General features: G+C 38.6%; 2 protein-coding genes across 19 annotated transcripts in view; one reads left to right on the top strand and one right to left on the bottom strand.

Annotated features, from left to right (window-relative positions):
• HYCC2 (hyccin PI4KA lipid kinase complex subunit 2) overlaps positions 1-17,450 on the bottom strand; it is a 59,081-nt gene extending 41,631 nt beyond the window's left edge. For 6 of the 16 annotated variants that reach the window (XM_087732807.1, XM_087732806.1, XM_087732805.1 and 3 more), the window contains exons 1-2: positions 17,155-17,234; positions 16,500-16,543 (exon numbers count right to left, since the gene is read on the bottom strand). The gene's annotated coding sequence lies outside the window, so the exon portion shown is untranslated. The other 10 variants (XM_087732797.1, XM_087732803.1, XM_087732795.1 and 7 more) reach the window with 10 other exon arrangements.
• On the top strand, positions 17,421-21,830 carry NDUFB3 (NADH:ubiquinone oxidoreductase subunit B3). 3 transcript variants are annotated; one of them, XM_087732847.1, is made up of 3 exons: positions 17,421-17,558; positions 19,060-19,201; positions 21,563-21,830. In XM_087732847.1, exons 2-3 carry the CDS (start codon positions 19,062-19,064, stop codon positions 21,717-21,719), a joined length of 297 nt encoding a protein of 98 aa, XP_087588973.1. In that variant the 5' UTR covers positions 17,421-17,558; positions 19,060-19,061; the 3' UTR covers positions 21,720-21,830. The 3 variants fall into 3 exon arrangements, with proteins under 3 accessions (XP_087588973.1, XP_087588975.1, XP_087588974.1); XM_087732849.1 differs by having other exon boundaries at positions 17,424-17,554; XM_087732848.1 differs by lacking the exon at positions 17,421-17,558 and adding an exon at positions 17,690-17,981.
• Positions 21,831-27,281: the final 5,451 nt, after the last annotated feature.

Below are 27,281 nucleotides of genomic sequence, written 5' to 3' on the forward strand. Positions count from 1 at the left end.
ATCCCAAGAGAAAATAAGATCAGCTTTGGGAATGTTCAATTTTGGTAGATTACTACTTGTACTTACTTAAAAGTACATGTATTATAATATATGTTTCTTATAATAAACATATCACAAATACCATTGTGATTCCCTTCTATCCATCTACATAAATATATTATTCTATCACAATAATATTTAATAAACACTTAGATAAGCTGTCATTTTGGTAAGGACATAAAAAATAATTTCAAAACCTGTTGTCCTCAACAAATCAGAACTACAACTGCAACTTGGTGTGAGAAACAGGTACAAGCATTCTGCCAGAACTCTCTTGGCCATATAGTTCCATAGCACAGAGAAACAGAAAGATCTACAAGGTACAAAACTGACAAAGGCAGAAAGAAACAAAACATTCTCTGGACTGTTATTAATTTATATCATCAGCTTAAGCATTCTCTTTAATAGAAAGAGAGCCCTCTTCCAACTCCAGTTCTTAGGTAATTTAATTGCAAGCTTAAGCAGACAGACATGCATTCCAACTTTAAAATATAAATGCTGACATATTCTATATGTGGGATTTAGGCTGCCAGCCTTATTAGCCAAGCCTTAGTCATGCAGAACAACTTGGATAAGACATTTCTTCCTTGCCCACTCTGACTCACTAGTAATAACCAGGCTAACAAAAAAAAAAAAAAAACCAAACCAAAAAACCCAAAAAACAACTTTCTTTTTGGATACCAGCAACAAAGTTAGTTATGTGAAAATGATGGGAGAAAGCCTTACCGCAGTGAAGTCAAAGATGATTGACAATACTCCTGCAAATTTTCATGGTACCATACTTGCACAGAGGTCTCCGTTTCTTATCAAAAAGGTCGCATCAATTTCAGCTGTTGCCAAAAAAGGGGTAAAGAAAAGACAAGCCATCTGTTCCAAAAAGCCTCCTCTAAGTCATTTTAAGCCCTAAATTATCTTCTGTGCCTTTTCAAGCACGAGAAAGCTCAGCTGCCAAACCTTCTATCTTCCTACAATTACTACAGTGAAACTGTGCTTTGCAGATACAAAATTGTTGAAGACAAACAATTAGGGCAGTGTGAATGAAAATACAACACTGAAAATACACACTTTATAACAGAGTTTAAAAATTATTTTAAAGCTGATGCTTTCCTTGTATTGCACAGAGTAGTTGTAGAAAGCTACGGAAGCCAGGTGATTCTAGAGAAAAATTTGAGTCCCGTTTGCCTCACAGAGTCTAAGAACCTGAATAAAACACAATTGTACATTTGTAGCTAAATCCTTCTCTTAGGAGTTCATGCAATGAATGAAGCAGAAAAGAGAAGAATTAAGATGACTAAGGAAGTGGAAGGAGACATTTATCTTCCCGATATGAAGAAAGTACTCCTCTACTTTACTTACAGGGTTTGGGAAACAATAATAGAATAAAGAAATTATCCTGCAGCCTTAAATACAGCAAAACACACGTTAATTATTCTATTATAAAAACTCGACGCACTTAGAAATATAAATACACACACACACACGTAGGTTAGCCATAGAAATGTTACCTTATTCTCTCAGCACCAGTTTCCTTAGAAACAACTTCATGTAGTCATCCTACACTAAACCTAAAACATTCTCTCGTCAGGATCCTGTGTGATAACCCATCCTACGCTAAACAATAGAGCCTCGTCCTCCCTTTGCATCAGTTCATATGCAATAACTCGTCCTATGCTAGTTTGTCTGCAACTCATGAATTTCTTTACTTAGGAAAACATTTCAATGCAAATTACTTTCCGTGTAACTCTACCTCTCCCAAACACCTTCTTGGTTCACAGTTTTGGTTCATGAAGTAAATTAAATCTAGAAAGACTTCACTAAAGATAGAAAATGCATAGTAAAACTGGAGCCTAAAAAAAAAAAATCTAACAGCAAACTAACACTTGCAAAACCACAGTTAAGGGACACTCAGTGCTAAGTACTAAAAATGAACAGGCACGAGCCAGGAGAATTTCTGTGGGAACAACAACAACAAAATTAAAAAACAAAACCAAAAAATTGGACAAAACACCCACACCACCAAAAAAACCTCAACACACACTTTGGAATAGGACTGCAAACATTATGCTGAGAAAGATCACTATCTTGCCTGCAAAGGAAAGAAACGCATGCAGAAACAGTTCTAGAAATATGAACTGTAGATTCTAAGCAGCTTCCCATTTTTGAGCTGTAACATCCTCAATTGATAGAAATAAATGTCTGTTCTATTATGAAAATAGCCATAAAAATGAAGTCCTCTATCAATTCCAGACCAATAAAATATCAATACATATTTCTCGCTGCAGTATCTGCTATCAACTGTAATTCACATGAACTGGAATTTAGGTTACATATCCATTAATTAACCTAACCTCCTTTCTTCTACCCTAAGTATTCCCAAAGAGATCTAACCTAAAGGATCCTCTGCTGAAAGTAATGAAATCCCTCATTCTAATCTTTCCAACTTCCAGATGGTAAAGCCTTCAGCTCCAGGAAGTAGAGTATAAGTAAATGAAGCTGAGGTGACAGATTCCCCACCACCACCACTTACTTACACATCCACAAACTCTTAAGTGAATGGAATCTTCACATTTATTTGAATTTACTTCAAGTATAGCTAAAATTATGTCATATTCCTGTTTTTTTTTAAAATAATACAGTAAGAATACAAAATTCCAACATAAACTTTCAAAATGCCAGAGTTAAGGGTCCATGAGCATTAGGATATATTCCTTTATTGCATGATGCCATAGATTTCATACGTGTGACTCAGATGCATCATTCACATTTAAGATGTATGGTGTTCAAGGATAAAATTAATTCTGATTGATATTCTGGTCTTGCTTTTCCAATACAAGTTCGCAGACTTTAAAAAGCAAAGTGAACAACAAATATAGTTACATGAAACATTACTGATCTCACCACTACTCATCAAGATGACACAACTTCAGAACAGCACAGATCTCTTCCGCTTGACCTAACAGAATATATGAGGCAGCCAAGCTCTGCACAGAAAACACGAAGAGGACTTAAGGCACACACAGAGGCTGCTTGCTATTCACAGGTAAAGCGGAGTGGCATCAAGAATCCAGAAACATAAGATCTGCTTCAACTTTCAGAGTCAAAACTGCTCAGACCGTACCTGCCTTTACTAATTCCAATTGTTACTTTACAGAAAACAAATTGTCTTCTTCCATGGCATGCATCACAGCATTATTTCAGCGTCAATCATTTTCAATCTCACACTTGTTTTCTGAAAGTTCAAAAGGTGTTTTTAAGAACTGCAAAGAACAACCTCACAAAATAGTAAAAAAAAACACCGTTATTTTATACTGAGATTAGACAGACCGCATAAGTCAGAATTTCCACACATAAGAAGTAACATGTTCCTGACCATCTTAATTCTATGTAATGCAATCCATTAAGAGCTACCTTAACATCAACTATCCACATAGTTGACCCAACTGATGAAGGTGACTATACTATAAAAATTGATGCTCATGACCAACCCTACTAACTTCACTAGGATTCCTCCAGAGCAAGAAATTACATGGCCTTTGTTGGACTCTCTCCTTCACAGAAAACAGGCAAAGAAACAGTGCCTCTAAAGAGAGCGCAACCCTTTTTAATCACCTTATTAGAAGCTCTCATGAAATTCTGAAACTCGGCTTTATAATACTATAATTGGCATTCTGTGGCCTGTCACATGAAAGTATATGCTGCTTCTCTGTGAAATAACTGTATGAGAATTAAAACATCAGTAAATGTACACTAATGCAACAACTACACCAGTTTCCCCTTTTGTCTTGCTATGAGTTTAATAATTAATCTTCACTGTTGAATAGTTAAACACAATGCATATTGTTTACACAGTCGTTATTCTTCTACTGTTAAACTAATATTAGAACAGAATAGAGACTGCCCAGTTGTAAGGAAGGACTAGTTAATATTTTAGTGTGAAGTGGTTAATTTGTTATATATTTTTTTAAATAGTGAGAAGCACTAAGTTACTAACACATGTTGGGGTGTTTCTTGGGGGGAAAGGTATTTGGGTGGTTTTTGTCTTTTTTTTTTTTTAATCTGAAATTTAACAGTTTTTTTTCTGGGGCAAAACTTTGCATACAATCTCTTTAGGAACGTAATGTAAACCTAGCACAAATAACTTAAATCAACCAGATCTTTTATGCACTCTGTTAGGCAAGACTTTCCACAATGCTTTTCGTTTATCTAAGCTATAGATCAGTATTAAAAACAAAATAAAACAAAAAAACACCACCAAAACGAGCAGCCTTCCACAGGTATAGCCTTGATGACTTCAACTGAAATGCACAGCCCTATTCTCCCCATAAGACATGGCGGAAACAAGAGCAAAAGCAAGATATTAAATGCATACTACAATTTTCATGCATATTTTCTACTCATAGCCTGAACAAAATTAAAAGTGTTTGGTCAAATACTGCCCTAATGTACATGCAGAACGCAGGAGTCTTTCAAGATTACGAAAAATTACAGATTTAACAGGCAGCCTTGAAAATCCATGCAGCTAGCTTCATGGGTACCCTTCCTCAAGTTTGTTTGGTGTGGAGGGAGGAATAGAATTTATTTATACATCGTCAATTTTACAGTGTTCTTGGTTTTCAAACATATTGTCTTGCACTCAAAAAAACAGCAGAAATTCTCACTGAGGACTTTATGTTCTAAAACTTCAGCCATTTTTACATAACTTCACCCCTACACAGAGAAACTCCAGGGTTTTGTTTGTAATACCAAATAGTTTTCCTGCTAAAAACAAACTTCAAAAGCAGTTGGTAGAACAGTGTTTTTCCTTCCCTCAAGTCTCCTGAGTAAATTTGCCTTTGGAAAAAGACCAGAGATGGCCTTATATGCAAACATGTCAAAGAGTTATACTACTGCTTTTTGCAACATTAATCTTCTTCATCAAATTCTATATATTACATCTACTTGAAATAGAAATACATCCACATGAACTATACTAAGCATAAATAGTTTCCTTATTCTTTCACAGGTAAGTCACACTGCCCATCTGGGTAATGCTTATGATCTTATACTTTTTTTATTAATTGTATTAGCAATACAGCAAATTCAGTTCATTGTCTTCAAACAGACAATCAAAAATTTTTAATCAAAGCCCAAGTTTTTAATTAAACAGCCTGTTAGAAGTGTCACTCTTCTGTTTCCCTATGCAATTGTGCTGATAGGAATTAACAGCATTTACCGAAGTTCAAGCACCAGGCACCTGAAATTGTTAAATTATATGTTTTTGGTGCAAGGAATATACTCATCTAACACCCTTCATACAGCATGCTTCACAAAACACATGCAGTCTTTCAAGGGCAACTGAGACAGAAGGTTTAGGAATACTGAGGTTATTGGCATGCAGACAGTGGACCTGCAGAGCACTGAATAACGTCTCAAAAAGTGGGGCTGATCAAGTATAAAACCAAAACCAAACCCCAAACCACCACAACTACAAAAAAACCCAACAAACTAAAACCACACAGTCCACACGTGACTACTTTAGTACATGAGAAAACTTTTCTGAACAAAATACAAATCCAGATCTAACACCCTGGTACTTGCAATTATGTACAGATTTGCAAGTTAAGATGATTATGCAATAATTATTTCTTATCAATGAGCAGCAGGAGTTTCATACTTGGGGGGGCGGCGGGAAATCCTCAAGCTTTTTGCCTTATCTGCCAGCTATCCAATTGGCACATTGAAAATACTTTTGTAACCATATTTTAACAATTTTGTTTCCTAATTGGTTCTGTTTCATTTGAATAATTAAAACCAAGAAATAAGATTGTAACATCAAGCATTCTCCTGCAACAAAAAAGTAAATGCTAATAAAAACCTTCTTCATTTTCCATAGATGCAACACATATGCATAAACATGTAGAATTTACTTATAGCAACATTACACAGTTCAGAAAGCTATAAAGCCTGCATTCACAAAGAGATAATAGTCACAATCTATTCAAAGTCACCACACATTACTAAAGCAGAATGCCCCGATAGTTCATAGAAATAGCAATAAAATAACTATTACTGGAATTTTGCATGAAGCCAGTATATGCAGGAAACCTATTTTGTCTATCAAAATTTACCCCTTAGAATGTGAATTTGAAATACCTCAAAACTTGATAAAGCTGAAAACTTTAAATGATGATTAAGGTTTCCTAATTAGCACAATAATGTCCATTTAAGATCTGTTCCCTCCTCTCTCTCACAAGACTCAAAACTTATTATCAAAATAAGCTATCAAACCCAGGCTCTGGTAAGTTACAATCATGGGAATATCATCAGTAGAGAGGAGCAGTTGACTGTCACACCCACACACATCTCCATCAGCCAAATGTGGTAAAGTTGCTACAAAACGTTTTGGTAAAATAACAAGCAGCTGTGCTGAAGCAGCTCTTTCCTAGCAACTGGCAAAAAAAGAAGAGAAGAAAAAAAAAAAGGCATAGCACCCCCACTCCCCCACTGACCAATAGATCATTTTAAAACTTTCTGCAGCATACATCAAAACTTAATTTATTAAATGAAACTAACATCTAGAGGCACCCTCCTCTTTACTTAAATTTCCTTGAACTTCCTTCTACTTTTCTTACATCGAGCCCAGTGTTCTGTCTTTAGCACAGTCCAATACCTGCAAGTCTGAGAAAAAGGGCACAGAAGAAAAAAAACAACCTTTGAACATGTGGTTAATTATACATCACCAAATAAAGTAAGAGGACACACACACAAAACACCCTGTGACAATCACCACAATACTTGATCACACAGCATCAATGCCAATTAGTATTGGCCACTGATCCCTGACTCAGTGGGAATCCATTCACAGACCTTAACCTGATTCGGACTTTGTGCACAACAAATGTGAAATCTGAGAGTTGCACATTTATTTTTCTGCCTTAGCATTGCGAGTTTTACTCAATTTAAATATTGAAGTAGCTAGAAAAAAAAAGGGTAAAATTACAAACAAAGTTAATGTATAAACATTATTATGGAATTTATTAAAGCATCTCCAACTATTTTCCTAAAAATTCCAGAGTTTAAGCTTGAAATAACTTGGCAAGTTAAAAACTAGACATAAAATGCTAACATTTTAATTTCAATTAAAAAGTGAAATGAGTGCAGTAGTTTTAGTTTTGCCACATAAACTGTAAAAATTAACTGCTAAAACCCATAGTAGACCTATAGCTAACTGAAAGGATTTAACCTTTTTAGAGAGGAAAAAAGCAAAGCATGCATCCTCTCAAAGAATTTAGTGCAGTGATTCCTGGAACACAAGATACGCGTCTGTAACGCAGCTACCATTTGAATGATTTAAACACCCAAATGCCTCAAAAACATTTTCTCTTTTCTATGGCTGAAGTGACTGTAATAATCCAACCAAGTTTCATTTCTGTATGCACAAAGAATGGCTGCATAGGTATTTTCACCATTGATTCTCACTATACATCTTAAACGACCGCAATGCATATTTCAAGTCCACTCAATGCCTGCACAAGCAAAAGGGCATCTCAGTTTTTTTTGCAATTAGTCCTTTGGAGACTCATGGACAACAAGCTGTGCCTAAACTGTTCACATTCCAGCAATCAGCTGAACAGACTGGGCAAATTATTTTAAAATTTGTATTTGCTGTCTCACATTCTAACACTGATTATGGTGAGGAGAAAGAAAATCTTGTTCTCTCCTTCTCCCCCCAAAAAACCAAAAAGACAGCTAGGAAGTTCTCTTATTCCACAGATAAACAGAGGCTTCTCAAACTCACCTGGTGTTTACAGTAACCTGGGTGAAGACAAAGTTGAAGAGTCACAGCACACGAAACAAGCCTTGGCAGGCGCACAGACCTAACCAAATAGAAAAGGTAGTAGCCTCCTACTAGCCATCCTGTTCACTGGAGAATCATGAAATGCACGTGACAGTTATGATTTAAAGGAAGGGCTGCTGTCACAGACCATCTATGAAAATAAACAGCACAGAAACACAGCTTATGAATGCTTAGCTTAAATTAGTTCAGTATTTTAGATATTTCTTTTCTACTTTCATTCAACTGAGCCTCCAACCCAGGATTGCCATCTCTGTTAGTATTTCCACAGGTAACACTTAACTGCTTAAGAGATTTTCATGAAGCTCTTGCTACTCTGACATGGCAAGATTTGCACTGCAATTTGCTGCAGTTCATTAACATGAATTAAGCTATCAGAATGGCTCACATGAAGTCCGACAAAAACAGCACCTCGTTCTGCTATCTTCCCAAGAAATTACCACAAATACAGTTTAATAACTTCCAGAAACTTAAGGATGTTACTATTTGAAACTATTGCACAGATGTAACATTGAAGAGAGACTATCAGGTATCATGGTTTGTCAGTTACATAATTATCAAACAGAATGGACACACAATTAACAATCTAGAAGCAGCTTTGGAAGCTCAGCAATTTTTTCTAAGGCCTGTTCTATGCTAAGAACAGGAAACAAGCAGCTTAAAAAAAAGAAAGAAATCATGCATATAAGGAACTAGTCATTTTTCCATTCCACATCTAAACCCCCCTCATTCTCCTCTGTGTCCATATTTAGCTCACGTCTCTATGCTGTTCCGGCTCAACTGAACATCTTTTTAAAAAAAAAAAAAAAAAAGCAATGGAAAGTTGTCCACTGTTACACACAGAGAAATATGAGCTTTTGCTAGGATTAATCCTTCATCAGCATGGCTTACATTTCTATGCAAAAGGGCACATTATTATTACTTAACAAACTCCTCAATCACTTCTTGTGTATTTTCACTGAAGTACATAGACTTTAACCAATCATCTGTCTATGCCACTGCTGTTATTAAAATATTAGGAGTTTGAAAAGATATCAACATCCCCTCTTACTCTTATACTATCACTGTTGTACAAAGACAGACTTGTACTATCAAGACTGGGTTCTAACTACAAACACGTGTTAGCTTTGTTTACGGAAGTTCAGTTTTACGCATTTTAGCAAAGCAACGTGGTTACAACAGAAGCCTGAAAATTGATACTCTAACCTTAATTTTCCAGAAGTAAATATAAATCTCAGCATTGACTTCAACTGTGCCAGAAGCATGAAGAATTTCATCTGCAAAATTTGGATAGCAGGTATCCACACTTATCACGTGATTTGACATCTTTCATTAAGTTATGTGCAGATATTAAAGACCAGTACAACAACTGTTCTAAGCAGGGCGGTTTTTTTCATTACTATTTTTAACTGCATGTGCATTTCTGACCACAAAGCATGAGGGACAGCAGTCATATGCAGAAGCATCAAATATTTTTTCAAAAAAGTATACCCCTAACCTGGAGTAATAAAGAGAGATCAAAATGCCAAGGTGAACATTTAGATTTTTCTTCTTTGCCCTACTCTGATGGCATGCACTAGGATGTTTGATAAATTGTTCATTCTACCCCCACCGTAACTAAGTTTACGTAAAAGCCTCCTACTTTCTGAAACATGTCTCAGCTAGAAGGTTATTGATCTTCCTATGTTCAGTGATCATGATGTTGTTACCACGTTGTCTAAAGTAGATGGTGGAATTACCAGTGTACCTTACACTGGTAATGGGGCACACTGGTCGTAAGACGTCAGATCTTCACAAAGTTCATGTTTTAAAAAAAAAAAAAAAATTAATTTCTACTTAATTTGTTTTCACATGCAGGAAATACCATATTTAAATTTACAATCTAGCTTAAGGTATTTCTAAAGCAAAATCTGCTACACTCATGCCTACGTGTCTCCAAAATCTTGTGCTTAGGACATTTACGGAAGTTGCTTGAATGACTACTATGAGCTTCTTCAGAATTTTTTCTAAATCAAGTTTTCTACCTTGTGGCCCTATTTCAAATCAGAACAGAGGCAGACATGCAGAGGGGCTGCTCTCCAGCCTCTCCTGAAGCTCAAGATATTCTCAAACCTAGAGAGGACAGAAAGGACAAAGCAGAAAATAAGATGAGGAGATGGAAAGAAGAAACAGACACCAGAACTCTCAAAAATAACCAACCTATTTGAATAAAAAAGAAATAAATGAAGCCAGGAAGGAAAAAAACCAAGCATATTTTACACATATTTTACCTCATTATCTTTCAACCCAGTATCTTCTCAGCTGAATGGCCATGAAAAATAAGATCATTCTTTTAAACTTTCTTACTGTCTTTCCAGATGGATGTAGAATAATTCTCCCAGCCCAAACATGGGTCAAGGCAGGGTAGAAGAAGGGAGGATGACCCTCAATACAATTACATTTTAAAGTTCATAAACTACTAACCACAGAGAATGGAAATAGAAAAAAATCCCCGAAGTATCAACATTGCCCTGTATGAATCAGCAAACTACAGTCATGCAGCCTGCACAAATGTCCATGTCATACATTTTACTTAAATATAATTCAGAGGAACAGTAACATATAATTATTTAAAGAACTCATGAACCATACATAATGCAGACACCAATACAGAAGTTCAGTTTTCTGAAGAATCACAGTAAGTAAAATAAAAACATAGTAAGTAAAATAAAAACATAGTAAGATTAGCTAAACTTTGGCGATTACACACAAGAACACAGATTTAGCATTTCCAGACTGCAAAATTCACTGTTAGTCAAACACATGTATAACTTACAACACAAAATGAGATGTCATTAAGTTCTGTAGAAGAAAAAAAAAAACGAGAATATGCAGAAAGAGTGAATTCCTGGAAGAGTATTTTAACACATTTGAACTGCTCCAACCACCTCCATCAGGTCCTGTGCTGAACAGTATTATGCAGCCAGGGAACTTGGCATTTTCCAAGTAATGATATTAAGTACCAAGAGAAAAATAAATAAATAAATACATATTTTACCACTTTGCAATAGTTATTCACCTGACATTTTCTTTCACTACCCTAGTGGGATCTCCTTCCAAATATCTCTGACACACAAAAGGAAGTTAATAAATTTGAACCACAAAACCCATATTGCTCTACAGAATCACACCAGGAGGTCAAGGTGGCAGATCTGACATAGGCAGTGGGCAGCAGGGGCAAGCTGGACTGCCTACAGAAGAAGAGAAGACAATCAAGGAAAGACCAAGAAGGTGACTTGCCAATGATAGTTCTGTCGTTTACAAATCGCCTGAATTGTAATTACTAATAAAACATCTATTGAAGTAGATAACCATAAGTGATTTTTATTCCCATGAACATTTTCAAATAGAATCCATAGTATGAGAAACACAGGATTTCAGAAGAAACATATATCTTATGTTCACAGAGTATTGCTGCTGTGCAGTTCAGCCTAATCCTTCATCAGGGTACATGAGATCCAAATTGCTACATAGCACCATTAAATTAAAAGATGCAGATTAGTTTAAAAGTAGCTACATTGTTTGTTAGACAAATATGTTCCATGATCACTTAATTTACTTTAAACATTATAAATGAACATAAATGTCACACAATAAACACCTGTAGCACACCATTTCTATCTTCTTCGTCTCTAAGGAAAACAGAATATAAAATAGCCTGTGCCCAAATTCATTGTATTTGAAAGAAAAATGTAATGCTAACAGAAGGATGACTAATGGTCATGTGGCAATTTTCCTTACAATACAAAACTTTTACTATTATTGATAACCTGCAGCATGTGTTGGAACAGTTTGCAAACTGTATATTATTTTACCCAGCCCCTGATTAAGGTTTACATATTCTCTTCTCTGTGGTACTGCTGGCAATAGAGAATTTTGTTTTACAGTAGGGTTTTACCAGATAACTATATTTTATTTCATCAGAAGTGCCCCTCTACCTCTTGACCTTGTATTTCAAGTTTAGAAACTGAAGTCAGAATTCTATAGGAAAAAGGAGACGAAGTCACTCTTCTAAACCTGTCCTGTGATTAAAGTAAAAAAAAAAAAAAAAAAAAAAAAAAGGAGACATTTTAAATTATTTGTCTTGTTATTAGAAGCATGAATTACCCAGGCAAAGGTGCAGAGAGAAAAATTCAACCAGCTTTCTATTTTATCTACAGTTAGTGATACAAGCACAAACTCAGAACACTTTCTTACTCTCAGAACAACTTTGCACCTATCTGGACACATATTGAAATGCAAGAAATTCCACTTAAACGTAAGAAAAACCTTCTGTAGCATGATGGTGTTTAAACACTGGAACAAGTTACCCAGAGAGGTCGTAGAGTCTCTGTCTTCAGAGATATTCAAAATCCAGCTGGACAATGTCCTGAGGAACCTGCCCTAGTCAGCCCTGCTTTGAGCAAAGGGGTTGAACTACATGATCACCAGAGGTCCCTTTCAATCTCAACCACCGTGCAATTCTGTTTTTTAAGAATCCCTACTGCCACCAAAGACAACGACGAAAGAAAGGTTCAGGAAAAAACAACGGATCATTCAGATAATACTTGACACTGCAAATTTTTCTTAAAGTCATCATCTCTATTTTATAGCTACCTTTACAGCCTACACGAAATGTCTGAACAGTTTACACAGCTCAGAAGTTAATGTTTCCTTGAACACAACTCTGCATGAAATTTTATCTACTACAAGCAAGTAACTGCAAAGGAAACACTGTGGAAAACAGCATTAAATAAGTCAAGAATTACTTCTCATAACTATTCTGTTTGGAAGTGAAAATAACTGATCTAAGTAGCAAGTCAAACTGTACTACTGATGACTGTCTCTGCTCAGATCAAGTTCTCCTGAAAAGAGTCACAGGACTTCTTCTTAAATGATCATTCCTATGGCAGAGATGTCCTTCACCAGGAGTCAGCTGGGGAAGCTTCCAGCTTCACTTCCTGATACTAGTTCACATCATAATATAAGGGAACAAGCATAAAGAAAATTAATGGAATCTAAAATTATTTTCCTGTCCAGACAAGTGTTTGAGTGAACACATTACCCTGACCTTTAAAGATTCTAAACTCATATCAAACTGCTTGGGAAAGAGTCAAAGAGTTCTGCCCCTCCTCATACAGAAAACAAAGTATCACATGAAGTTCTCAGGTAACAGGTTCAAAACAGAACAGAGGAATGGCTTAGGCACACAACACATGAAGTATGGTGCTTATTGCCAGAAAACACGGCAGATGCGAGCAAAAACCATACACAGGCTCAAAAGTTTTTAAAAATTAAGTATATCCATGGAATAAAAATCCATACATCATCCCCACTGAGAGACTGGGAGAGCTGACCTAAGGAGTAACCCTATATGCTTGCCTAGAAGAGGGTGTAAGAATAAAGCACCTGCTGTCAAATACTGCTTAGCTGTAGGAAACAAGCAGGACTTGAAACAATGGTCCTGTCACATATCAGGATCCCAGAGCTTTAGACTTCAAGAGAGAATAGCAGATTAGCCCAGTATGGCTGTTCCTGTGAAGAATGGTCTTTGGGTTGCCAAAAAAAAAAAAAAAAAAACCAAAAAAAAACTCAACAAACAAACCACCCCAGAAAGAAGCTAAGACTATTGTCCCAGCACATCACTTCTCCAAAAGAGAGGTGAAACAGTGTTTTGAGATTGTGATACTATGCATAAAATATTTAGCTCTCTAATGCTGCCTGAGAAGATAGTTTGCTTCCCCACGTTTCATAGCCTTTTTTAAAAAACATCCAAAGAAACCAAGGACTAAAGAAAGATCTTTTCCATCATTATTGTAATTAAAGCCGGAGTGACCATTTTATTCAAATGACAAAAGGCTTCCAATGACTTATAAATGACTACTAATACAAAGCCAGAGAAACTAACATGCAGTTTCAGGAAAAAAAAGATGCAGTATTCAGTTTTAAGTAGTTCAAACAAGTATTAAGATACTGAAGGGGGGGACGGGGGGACGGGACAAAAAAAAAAACCCAAACAACCCCACAACCCATTTTAGTCATCTCAGAACTGAAAATGCTTAAAGTCACTGTCAGTCACACAGCTCTCTACTCCAGAAAACAATCATGAAGAGCATACCACCAAACACAGTTCAGTGCTAGAGAGAATATTATATGCATAGGCAGAGAAGAGCAGTACTCATAATGTATCTCACAATCTGTTAATCCAGACGCATATCAACACAGATATCTGGAAACATGGGCTTTTGAAATCTATTCAAGAAAACTCTGCCACCTTCCTTTAACCTAGCAACATAAGCAGGAATCCCAGCAAATCGTAACTAGCATGGCTGGACACATGCTAGCATAACTGTATCCTAGAACACTTAATCTTTTCAGTAACTATCACCACCATGAATAGTACAAAAAAAGGCAACTGAATAAACCACAAAAAGTACTGATTATTTGTACATGAAGTCCCAATGGCCTTTCCTTCCTAAAGGACATCCAGCATTTTTTACACAAGATGAAAATTTCTTTCTTTATGTTAGTTCCTTGTGCATACTATTCATTTCTTCAGACTGACACTGTAATTATGGTGAAGTTTCCTTCTCAAAAACAGGTTGTAGCAAGTCTGTAAGCCCCCTTGAAATTATGCAGACTCACTTATTTTGTGAAGGTACAGCTTCAGAAAGCTTCCTATATTTCCAAAACATCACATCCTTCATATTTGCAGTCTTATTTTTAACAGAAAGAGTATGCCCCATGCTGAAAGTAAAGGAAATTTAGGAAGCAAAATTTTAAGCAACCTCATGGTAGAGCAAATCTATCAAATGCACACAGTTTTTTCTATCAAGAGTTTTTATGTACTTGGGTGGGGGGAAAGAGCTACCCAAAACCTTATTAAACCTTGAAAGCAATAGTGTAGTTGAAGACAAATCTGGCCGAATACGCTCCTCTGTTACAACTCTGGTCGACTGCAATAGGTCACACAAAGTCAATATTCTTGGCCGCACCTCGAGTACTGTGTTCAGTTTTGGGCCCCTCACTACAAGAAGGACATCGAGGTGCTGGAGCGTGTCCAGAGGAGGGCAACGAAGTTGGTAAAGGGTCTGGAGCACAAGTCTTATGAGGAGCAGCTGAGGGAACTGGGGTTGTTTAGTCTGGAGAAGAGGAGGCTGAGGGGAGACCTTATCGCTCTCTACAACTCCCTGAAGGGAGGTTGTAGCAAGGTGGGGGTTGGTTTCTTCTCCCAAGGAACAAGTGATAGGACGAGAGGAAACAGCCTCAAGCTGCGCCAGGGGAGGTTTAGGTTAGATATTAGGAAAAACTTCTTCACCGAAAGGGTGGTCAAGCATTGGAACAGGCTGCCCAGGGAAGTGGTTGAGTCCCCATCCCTGGAGGTATTTAAAGAACAGATAGACGTGGTGCTCGAGGACATGGTTTAGTGGTAGACTTGGCAGTGATAGGTTGACGGTTGGACTCGATGATCTTAAGGGTCTTTTCCAACCTTAACGATTCTATGATTCTCTGATCAGAACTGAACATTCATGTTGACAGACTCAGCAATATCAGTTACGTATGGCTTCATGCATAAATAATCTAGTCATGCTTCCAAGCACCATGAAGAAAACAAAATAAAATAAACAAACACACACACCCCCCCAAATAAAACCAAGACACTTCGTACTTTTCCTTCAAAAAATAAAACGAAGGTGTCTGGTATCTACCCTGTCTACGGGTCACGAAAATTTTTTTTTTCTGAGGAAAATATCAACATTCCTCAGCAACGCTGGACTTCGAACACATACCCATTAACTTTCAGCCACAATAAGAAACAAGAAATATTTCACAGGTATCTGACAGAACTTCATTCTCTATAAGACAGAGATTTAGGTACCTCACAAATAGAGAGCACTCCTGCAATTCCACCTCACATACAAAAACAAATGTGTCTCCTCTCACCCTGACACTGCATCCGCAGAGCAGAAGAGACTGCTCTGAATCTTGCAGACTTTATCTCACAGTGAAAAACATTCAATGCTGAAACCAGACAGAGGCAGTCTGGATTAAACAGATGGCACTCTATTTAGAACAGTTTCACTGTTAATAACATGATAATGGCATTCCTCCTGGAACTCTTCTCATGCGCTCCCAATATCCCTATAAAAAAACCCTGAAACCCAGAAGGAGCTTTACATCAGGATATTAAAAAAAAAAAAAAGCTCTACAGTCTGTCCTAAAATTCTTCCAGCATGATGCTATAAACCAGTGTTTATTCTCATTCTTATGAGAGCATCAGAAATTAATATAACGGAGTTTGTATTCTGCTATAAAGAAACATCATTATTGTATCATCTACAATTGAAGAATGATTTAAGCCTTTATAAGCCACTGAGTGAGTAGTTAACTTTTACCAGTTTCTTTTTGGATGAAGGGGACTAGGTACTCAACCTTGAGAAACATAAAAAATAATTTAATTATCCAGATACTAATGCAATCGACACTTCATAATTACATAGCCACGACATGCAAAATGCCGAGCTCCCCAGAGACAGGTACTCAATGGAACCAACCAACCATCTCACTCAAGCAGCAGCTGTCAAGAGAATTCTTAACTTTCACTTACCTTTCAGTGCAGTTCCAGGATCTCAGGATGTCTCCCCAATTCTCCTATGGAAAGAAGCAGCGACGCTCTTTTAGGATACATCCACTGAAAACCAAAAGTCCGCTCCTGCTGCCAGTCGGGCTTGCAAGCACCTCGAATTTCCCCCACAACTTCTTCTCCCGACGAGGTGAACCCCGAGGGCAGGCAGCCAGCGGGCACTGCCCCGGGCCCCGCCGCCGCTCCGCCGCACTCCGCGGTCAGGGCCGGGGGCGCGCGGGCCCGGGGCTTACATAACCGCTGGATGCGGGGACGCTCTTCCCCCCCACCCCCGCCCGCCCCTCTGCGGTGCCTGGGGAGCCGCCGCCGCCTGCGGGGAGAGGGAAGGGGGAAAGGGAGGCAGGGCGCGGCGCGGCGCCGCGCACCCCGACGAGCAGCGGTGGCGATGGCGGGAGGCGGGGGGGGGGGGGGGGGGCGGAACAACGGCTCGCGCCCCCGCACACGCAGACCCCGCGGGCTTCCGTCCCTGCTCGCGCACCCGGCAACGACCGGCGGGCAACGGCCAACCAGCGACGAGACGGGAGGAGAGGGGGGAGAGCCTTCCTGCCCTCCCGGTCCCGCCCGCCGCCCCCGCACCCAACGGCTCCGGTACCCACTACTATTACCGCCGCCCCCTCACCCTCTTCTCCTCCGCTGCCACCTCCAGCCACTGCCAACCCCGCAGCTCAACAACGCACCCGCCCATTGGGCCGCTCCCGCCCCCAACAAGCCCCACACTGATTGGCTGTTTTCTCCTCCGTGGCTCCTCCCCACCCCCCCCCCCCGTTCCTCCGCCAGAGTCGGCGGCGCTGCTCTGTGTCCGGGACCTGCCTCGTTAAACCGCGACAGGAGTGCTGAGAGCAGCGGAGGGCTGAGTAGCGGCCTTGCTGCCTTCGCGCCTTTCCTAAGACAGTGGGAGGAACCGGAACGGAAGCTGCCCGGAACCCTCGTGGCTGGCTGCGCTTCCTGTAGTGGCCCGTCCTCTCGCCGACTTCCGCTTCCGGGTGGCGGCTGCGTCCTGAAGGAGGGTCACGGAGCGGGCAGGTAGCGGGGGCCCGTCGGCGGGAGGCGTGGGGGGCGGGCCCGGGCGCACTCTGGGACCTGCCCGCGCCGCTGCCCACCCGGGGAGTGTCTGTGTGTGGGTTTGGGAGGGGAGGGGAGGGGAGGGGAGGGCGCGGCGGAGGTGTCCGCTGCTCCGGGTTATGCCCCCGACGCGGAGCGGCCTCGCGCAGCCGCCGTGGCCCTTCTCCGCGCTCCGTTAGACGGACGCCCGCCCCGCCCGGGCTAGCGGGCCTCGGCGCTGGCGCTGTGCGGGCCCTCCCATCCCCGTCTCCGGGCGCCCTTTCGCCCCTGTTTTTGCCGGTTTTGCTGGCAGAGAGTGCCCGGCTGGTGCTGCAGCGCAGCCCGCTGGCCGCGGCGGGCGGGTGCTAGTGTGCATGTACGCTTAACCCCCTTTCCTGTAGAGAGGTAAATATTGGCAGGAGAGAGCCCTTGGGGGTTTGTGGCGAGGGTGTAGACTGGGGTTTAATTTTGGGGGAGCTTTTCGGGTAATGACAGCATTAGAGCTCTTCAGGTTTCCTTCTGCAAGAGAATCCTCTTTGCTTGCCTCCACGGCTTGGGGTCTGCAAGAGTTACAGGCTTCCAAGCTGTGTTCTTGGCACCTTTGCATTCCAGTCAATTGTCCTAAAAATTACGGACATTCAGTCTGTTGTTTGCTACCACATACGTGTTAAAATGGGACATCCTGGCTCAAAGAAGTCTCAGGTGCTTTGTGAAAACAGAGACTTCAAAGCCATTGTTATTTTCTTGCAGTCCTTCATGATCTCACTGAAAATGTTCACCTTCCCATCTGCCTTGATTGCTGTTTTTAATGAGAACCTTAATATTTTCACAGTTCTCTCAAAGGTGTATCTAAATAAAGCATGTATTTCCTAGCCTCATGAAATGACTAGTAAGGTGCATCTCCTAGTCCATTCATCTGTCCTGTACCTGTTTATCGACACAGTTACATTTGACTGAACTGGAGGCAACTTAAAGGGAGCTGAGGAGCCAAGTCACGTTTTTCTCCAGAGCTTGATGATCATAGCTCTGCCATATGTAAATTAGGAATTTCCAAACTGAACTCTGAGCTTTTTGATGTACTCTGGAAAGCCTGCAAGTTGGTGGGCCTGGTGTTGCTAAAGTGCATTGATAGACGTTGGAAACAATCGTTTTTCTGACACTGTTTTCTGGCACAGAAAATTTACATAGCTGCTTCATGAATGTAATGGTGGTGGTGACTTACGATGCAATAACACTTAACTCTGCACAGTTCGCCTGATTGTCCTTAATCACCAACTTCTGAAATGCAGCATAAAGTCTCTTAGCTCCTTGTTCTACAGTGTACCGTGGACAATGCAGGAGATGCTTCATGTGCAGTGTTATGTGCTTTGGAATACTTCTTGTAACCTCCCTGTTTTTCCTGAACAGGGTATTGTTCTTTGCAAGTGTGTGAAAATAAGCTGACCCTCTCTGAGAAACAAAAAACTCCTGTCTTTTCCTGTAGGTATGGGGCATGGAAATGAACATAGCCATGGTCATGGCAAAATGGAACTCCCTGACTACAGGCAATGGAAGATAGAGGGTACTCCACTAGAGAAAGTCCAGGAAAGGCTAGCTAAACGGGGTCTTAGGGATCCGTGGGCTCGGTAAGTGCAAGAGCCTCAAAAATAATCTTGATATGTCATCTTGTAGCATCAACTGGACCTTGTCATTGCAGATTATTCTTTAGTAAAAATAGTGAAAATGTGTCTAGAATACATTAGTCAGAATTTCAGTTAAGTTTGTTTTTACTTTTTTGTGTGGAGGTCGCACCTTGCACCACCTTGACCAGTCTCCACATTTTGCAAGGCACCCTTGCACTTTGTGATGTTTCATGATGATACAGACCGGGCACAATGACCAATACCTCATCCACCAAAACACTTAAGTAATATTAGGTCTCGCACACATGAGTAAGCCTATCCCTTTTCAGCAAAGAGACTCTGTGCTCAGATCTTGCTGAAGTTGATGGAACTTATATTGACATTCTCAGTAGGAATAGCGTTCCTCATATACAACAGGAGGCCTTTATTTGAAAAGAAGAAATACATTGGTATACAATGTGGAATTTGATTCAACTGTACACTTCATTTCGCTAAGCAGTGAATGACATAATGGAAGATGAGATTTTTATCCTTTAAGTTGTCCCACTCTACAATTAATACCTCCTCTTTTTCAGCTAAAGCAATTCTGGATCATTTAGGCAGCTGTTAAAACAAGGCTTAACATCTTTCTCCCACATCGTGAATTATGTAATATTTTGCTCAAATACTCTTTAATCATGGGGAATAAAAATGCTAAATGTCTTGTGCTGTGTAGTCCAGTTCTTCTGTAAGGGAAAAGCTGCATGAGCAAACTATTCCAGCCTTCACAGAAAAGGCTTTACTTCAAATCACTACACGAAAAATGTAAGAACGAACAGGTTGTCTGTTAAAAAGTTGTTACATGCTATAACCTCTGGAGGGGTCTGGGATTGACAGGACTTTTTCCCTTCCTTTGAAACAGTTTAAGGCTGCAAGCATAGAGTAAAACATAGTTTTGATGATGATAAGAATCATTTGAACTATGAGTCCTTAGGATTATTGGTTACCAATGAACTTTCCAGGCCTGTGTCAAAAAAAATCAATGCTTCTCTTGTAAAAGAAGGGAATTGAGCCAATTATGTGAGAAGCTGAAATAAGGAACAAAGTCAAACTCTTAAAGCATGAGATGATTCCTCCTGAACTTTTCAAATTTTATGTAAGGTAATATTTCTGTTTCCTAGGACAAGTACAAGTATCATGCCAATCTTCCTTAACAAAGGAGAAATTAAAGTATCAAGTTGTTTGATTCAGTAATCTGGAAGAAGATTGCATTATTAACATCTTGCACTAGAAGTCTTGAAAAAGCAACCCTCTTTAGGGCTCCCCGGTTTCATATATTAAGTTCCTTTTAACAGGGGATGAGCTTTCCAACTTTGTAGCAAATGCACGTTAATGTACATATTCAATACAGAATAAGCTGTGTGAAAGATGTCACATTTGGAAACCTAAATCTTTATCAATTAGTATCCTGTACTATCATCTAGAAGATACTCTTCCATGCCCATATGCCTTCATCCCGAGACATAGAAACCATCTGCACAAAGGGATTATCTATGAACATAAATACTTGACCTCCTTGTTTAAAAAAACTGTATCTTCTCCTGAAATGATGATTCTGATTTTATTGCTTGTTTCTGTGGAAATGTTTTTTTCCTTTTCTAAAGGACTTTTGAGTCCTTAGAAATGAACACAGTTTGTCTCTTCTATAGATTACGCTGGTTGTGCTACACATAAATACTTGTTGTCAGTTAAAGCAGCAACTAAACATTTCAATAACAACGTAGGTTGAAAACAGTAAGGCAAGACAGTGTGAGGTTTGTAAATACTCTGTAGCTTTTTAGCTAAACACAATCTTTTCAGCTTTTATTTTTTAATCATTTTTAGTAGGCTTTTCTAACCCTAATATAGTTAAAAGTGTCATATTGTAAAACAGAAAGTGCCTCCACACTAGGATGAGTTATCTATGGCTGGAAAAACTTTCTCTTTTAACTATGCTAGATACTGTTTAGCACAGTGACTAGCCTTTGTAGTTACTCCATCCCATGCATGTGCTAGTGGGTTCTGATTTTGTTCCAAACAGAGTAAAAACAGAAGACAACAATTACATAACAAGTTTGGGGAGGTGATTCTGTTACTAGAATTACCTTGTTTGCTGGTGTTACTTCTATCTCAAATTATATGCATAACGGGTTAGAGTTAATATCATGAACTTGTGGCAACTCCTGTTACTTAAATGACACTTAAATGATAAAAATGTTACAGTCTCAATGTATATCTAGTTGAAATACCTTCATCTTTTTTTCTGAACAAAGATAATCCTGTAAATGTTTATCACAGTGGCTCCATCAGTCTTCTTTTATTCTTTTGGTTTCATTTTTCTTCTAGTAATGAAGCCTGGAGATACATGGGTGGCTTTGCAAAACCTGTCACCTTAACAGAAGTCTTTACTAGGGGACTCAAGTGGGGATTTGCAGCTTTCGTCATAGCTCTTGGCATTGAATATACACTGTTTCCTCCAAAGAAGAATGGAGGCCATCACTGAAGATCAAATACAACAACTTAATACCTACTCATTACTAAGCTGAAACGTACATAAGCCTGCTGCTCACTCTGTACTTATAATATGCATATTAAAGTCTATCACAGGCAAAAATGTGTTTCTTTGATTTTATTATACTTTTGTGGAAGGATCAAAAAACATAGCCAGAGCAATTTACCTGAGTTCAGTTGGGGAGGGGGGGGAAGACATAAATATGCGCTTGGGTTTGCTGTACCATCCTTTAAAGAACAGGAGAAACTATCAGCCCAGCTCCTTCAAGCCCTGCCAACGTTCTATTAATGAAATTGAGAAAGCGTGTTGCTTTTAACAGAAAAATTGTATGGTATTATTTACAGGTTTAATAACAATTATTTGCTGGTAAGCGGTAATGAATGACTTGTCCTTGTCTTAAAAGTATAATTTGTTACTGTTCACTTTTACGTCTCTAAATAAACAGAACTATTACCTTAAAGCTTTAAAAAGTACCCCAAACTGTCTCAAAGTATATGAAAATATCAAAGCTTATACTTAATCCTATTGAAGAATTAATAAATTTGGCAGATACTATGCACCAAAATAATCTGCTGTGTAACATCCAGAAATTAAAAACTGCATTGCTGCCACATTTACTAAGCAAAGTATAATGTTTCACTCAGCAATAACTATACCTTATCTTAATATGACTTCCAATATACTTGAGTGTAATGTGAAAAAAGAGAAAGAACAGTTTTTTTTTTTCTTTGTGCCCGTGTATTAAGTTGTAAATTTGTAGTAGTAGTACCAATGTATTTATTTATTTATTTATTTTTACACCTAGTCTTTTTTAGTAATTTGTTTTAAATTATTATTTTTTCCTGAAATTATCTAACAGTTTCTGGAGTGCTTTAAGAATGCCTGGAGTGAGGACTATACTAGAAAAGGGCCTGTTGGCAGTGTATGTCCTCTGCAGCGCTAGGAGTTAGAATTGGCTGAATATCCTATTGTAAATTTTGTTATGCCATTAGTAACATAAGCTAAGGAGGGTATACAATCTCATTTTTTAATCCAAACAACAGGATATCTGTGTCACTAAACAGAAAAGCAAAATTAGACAAACAAGTGAGAAACTTTGAATGCCACTAGACAATTACATAGTGTACTTCCATGGTGAAGAAACGGGTATGTTTACATAATCATATTACAAATTGCAGGTTTACAAAAAACTTGAAGGTCCTACCAAATACGTCTAAAATATCTCTTTTTATAATATATATATATATTCACACACAGCCTTTCTGAGTCAGATTATAGCAGAGCTTTATTTTTAGAGCCAGTAAACATCTGTTATTGTGAGAGCGCAGCTGTACTGTTCAGTGGAGTTTGTCATCTCTGTATGACATTGCTCAAGGCATTGTTCATAGGGCAAACATTTGTTTTACTAAATTTTTCTTGCCCAATTCTTTCTCAAGCATCCCTATCCAGTTGCATCATTCCCTGAAAAACAAATGAAGAATCTACTGTGTAAGGTCTATTGCGCAAAGAATTTCCATGTTGTCCCTTATAGTGTCCCACCCAGAATACATATTTTCAAAGGCTGGTATTCACTGTTTGCTTTCTATCTGGGTCCAAGACTGAACTTCTTAAGATAATTGAATTTTAGGTGATTGTTCAGAAAAACAATTAACACAGCTAGCATTACATGCAGTATTGGTGAATCTTGCACTCAAGATGTGTGCTTCTCACTTCAGCTGCTCTTTGTAATTTTAATTTGATGCGCAACACTTGTGTGCTGAGTGGCTGCTCCCCCTCTGGCCCAACTCTGTTGCAGCTGTTCCAGAAGCATAAGCCTTAATAAAACTTTAAGCAGTAGTTGCTGTCCCATTTAGTTTCATGTTGGGAAAGTTTGTTTTCATGTTCTTCTGTATGTATGCTTTTCATTGGTTTTTTTTTGTTTGTTCTACATCAAATGCTTCAGATTTTGAGGTAAAGTTGCTGCAAGTTCCTGTAGAATTAGTCTTTTAAAACATTATAAGCCTGCCACTTCATTGATACAGCAGACCATTCTGTTAAAAATCAAGAGCTTTATTTACACTAGCTGAAGAGATACTCACACATTAATTTATTTTCAAGCACTAGCAGATGAACACAGATTTAAAAATTACTATAATCATATTTTCAGCATACATAACCTTCGTATGTTGCTTAGTTTATTTAGACCAAAAGATGTAAAATACATGCAAATGTAGTTTGGCAGTTGTATAAACTATTGCATTCCTCAACATTTTTTTAAAACAGATAATTTTGTTTATCAAAACTTTATTGTATATGAAGGAAGTTAAGACAATCAAAATCTTATGTCTTCTAATTTCAGACAGTTTCCAGAAAACTTATGTGCAAGCAAATAATCTAAATTTAATTTAAATTTCCACAGATGCTCTACTTTAAAGATTTAAAAATTAAATTCATGTGTAAGTGCTGCCTTGTATAGGGAAGATTGTAAGAATCAGCCCTACCAACATTCTACATAAGCAAATATGTTGGGCATATTCACTGTTAGACTAGACTAATTTAGTTAAAATTCATTTATTTATGAATTAAGGTGGTATCATTCAATGGTTTAATAGCCAGATGGCAGCCACTGCCCTAAACCACTGCCTTAATTTATGATGAACATATTTTGCCAATATTGTGGAATATAAAAATGTCTCATCGTTATTAAACATACAATACTCAAAAGATTTTTATTTTACATGTATTATAATACTAATCCTGCCTGGGGATGGAGCATTTCCTGTGTATTAAAATAATAGTACCAAATCTGTCTTCACTGTAACCATAGCACTGGCTGTCCTTACATTAAAACAGCCTTTCTACCAGCAAGTATTTTACAGTACAAAGAACAGGGTGACCAAACAGCAGTGGCACCTGCAGGTGAGGAACATGCATAATTGTAATACCACACTGAGGAAGCTCTCTCTGTATCTTAAGTTCTGGAAAATAGATCTGATGATGCTCCACTTTCTGAAATGCATCTGGAAATCCCATCTCCATCAGTAGTCAAAGAGCTATTTCTGCTCACCTGGAAGGATACTTGCGATTTATCTATTGTTTTTGCTAATGCTACCTATAATATTTACATCATTCAGCATAATCTTCCAAATTTGTGTGTTACAAAGAAGTTAAAGCAGCTAAATGATTCCAATACAATAGTGACTACATTGTAGTATAAATTGGATGTCTGTGAAATTCCTGTTCCAGAGCATAGCAGAATAGAATAACTGTTCCATGATGTGAGGCAGTTGCAGTTTAAATAGCAGACTATAGCCGTGTGTTTGTGTTGTTAACCTGCCTTGAAATCTCTCCTGAAAACCTTCCTACAAAAATCTTCTTTGTTGAGCTCTCAAACTATGAGCTTCTATCCTGCAATTAAATCTTTGCCAAATCAGCCTTTATTAGATAGACTTTTTACATGAATGCAAGTGTATTTTCTAAATACAGCTAATTTAAATTAGGAGTGTTTGCTTCAAGGGGTTTTACAAGGAACGTATTCAGGACGCATACTCATCTCCCAATTAAGTTTACAGATTTCATCATGGGTATCAAGACATTCAGGGATTCATCCAAACTGTTTTACATGTATGACAGGGAACTGATTTTACAGATCCTCTATACATTCTCTATCCTCAGTTGTAGGCCAAATACTAGAAATCTGAAAGTCAGATAATTCTTTTACTGCTGTTCCAATGGAGAAGAAAACCCCTTGAAAATAATCTCTTCCCTTAATGACTTAGCCTTTTAATAATAATAATAATAAAAGCAACACCAACACATAACATATGAAAACTACTGACACCATTTATATATTTAAAAGTAATGCACTCACCCTGATCATACCAAATCTGATTTTTAAATACATAGCATAAAAGACAGGTTCACAGTATTTTAGGAGGCATACATTCTTAAACATTTTTTTGTTTTACATAACTAGGAGAATCTACAAAATGAAAGAGATCAAACCTGTTAGGAAAGCAAATAAAGAGAAATATGTCCAAGCCAGAGATTTATATCCAAAGCCCTCTAAATTGAAACATGTAAGACCATCTTTTCTCAATCACATCTAATCTTACTGGTATGCTCTATGTTCTGCATTTATACTGATTTATAGTTGCATTTACATGAGAACCTATCAATTAAGACAATGTAGTACTTCAACTTAGAAATGGGGGAAGAATGAAAAAAACCTTGCATACAACTCATAAATGCTGCCTATAAAATGCAAAAACTGTTTAATAAGCATATAAAAATTAGGTAAATTAAGGGAAAAGTGGAGTAAGTAAACAAGAGAATATATTGGTTGCTTAAGGAATGGCTGTGTTAAATTGGTAAATCATTCATTCAACCATTTTGGGGAAAAAAAAAAAAAAAAATCTTCTTTCATAAGCCTGCAGCCATACCATCTCCTTAAACCTCTTCTATTAGCCTGTACAAGTCTTTACATGTTTGTATGGAATAGATCCAAGGAGAAAGCGTGCATATTGATTCACAGCAAGTGACTGATTTCCTTCTCAATTAGCACCAATCCAATGCTACGTCTTAGTAGCAGGGATGTTCTAATACCCTTGACTGACTGATATTAAAGTGAGAGCCTGACCATACAATTTCAGTAAGAATCCAGATTATTTTTTCAGAACACAAAGCAGTCACTTGGTACCTGACCACATTCTAGTGTGGGTGATTACTTTCTGCCTCCGTTTTCCCTGCAGTTCCAAAGAGTGGAACTCTTTGCACAGCAGCATGCTATCCCAGAGTACCGTGCTTCCACTGCAGTATTTTTAGCAGCACAAAAAATTACTCACTGTTTCGTAAATGCTTTGACATCCATTGAGCTGGGACTTAAATATGATGTGTCTAATTTCATCACATATGATGGTGGCTTTTGTCTAGTTCAGCTGATAAAATAATCCAGAATTTTGTATTTTAGGCCTTTCAGAGAGCAGCTCCAGCTACAATACTAGCACCTCGAAGTAAGTTTCTTCATGGAAGTTGCAGGTTTATACCAAGGGAATCACAACACCCAGTTTACAGGGACAAGGCACTACTTAAAATTTACTGTAGATTACACAACCACGGGAAGCACACAGCTTTCACACGCCTGTACAAAATTATTCTCGCTATGAATGAACTCAAACTGACAGAGCAAGACATGAACCAAGTAAGGGTTTCCTTCTGTATAAAGTCCCGCCAAACCATATGCCCATACTTACCCCGTCTGTAATTGCTCACTGATAAACGATCTGTTACCACTGGAAGGCTACTGGGGCCAATACAAAGCTGTTTTGTCTGTCCTCATACCAGCAACAGTATAAAAATTATAGTCCCATAAACGTCCATACATATACTGAAGACCATCTTACTGCCAAGAGCCCCGGCCCCAGCCAGTCGGAAGCCATTTTGTGCGTAACCGACACCCAAAGGCGCCGGCGGGAGGTTGAGCGCGGGACGAGACGCCCCTTCCGTCCCAGCCCTGCCGCCATCTTGTGGGCCCTAGGCAGGTTTGTTTGCGTAGCTCCGAGTTCCACCTCCTGA

Source organism: Nipponia nippon, unplaced genomic scaffold (assembly GCF_047370975.1).
Source record: "Nipponia nippon isolate SJK-2023a ecotype South Korea unplaced genomic scaffold, ASM4737097v1 scaffold_5, whole genome shotgun sequence".
Classification (NCBI taxonomy): domain Eukaryota; kingdom Metazoa; phylum Chordata; class Aves; order Pelecaniformes; family Threskiornithidae; genus Nipponia; species Nipponia nippon.

Bases quoted from the DNA above. Each gene is read 5' to 3' on its own strand.
- NDUFB3 (XM_087732847.1), top strand. From the start codon at position 19,062: ATGGGGCATGGAAATGAACATAGCCATGGTCATGGCAAAATGGAACTC. The intron at 19,202-21,562 runs GTAAGTGCAAGA...TTTTTCTTCTAG, and splicing joins CTTAGGGATCCGTGGGCTCG to TAATGAAGCCTGGAGATACA.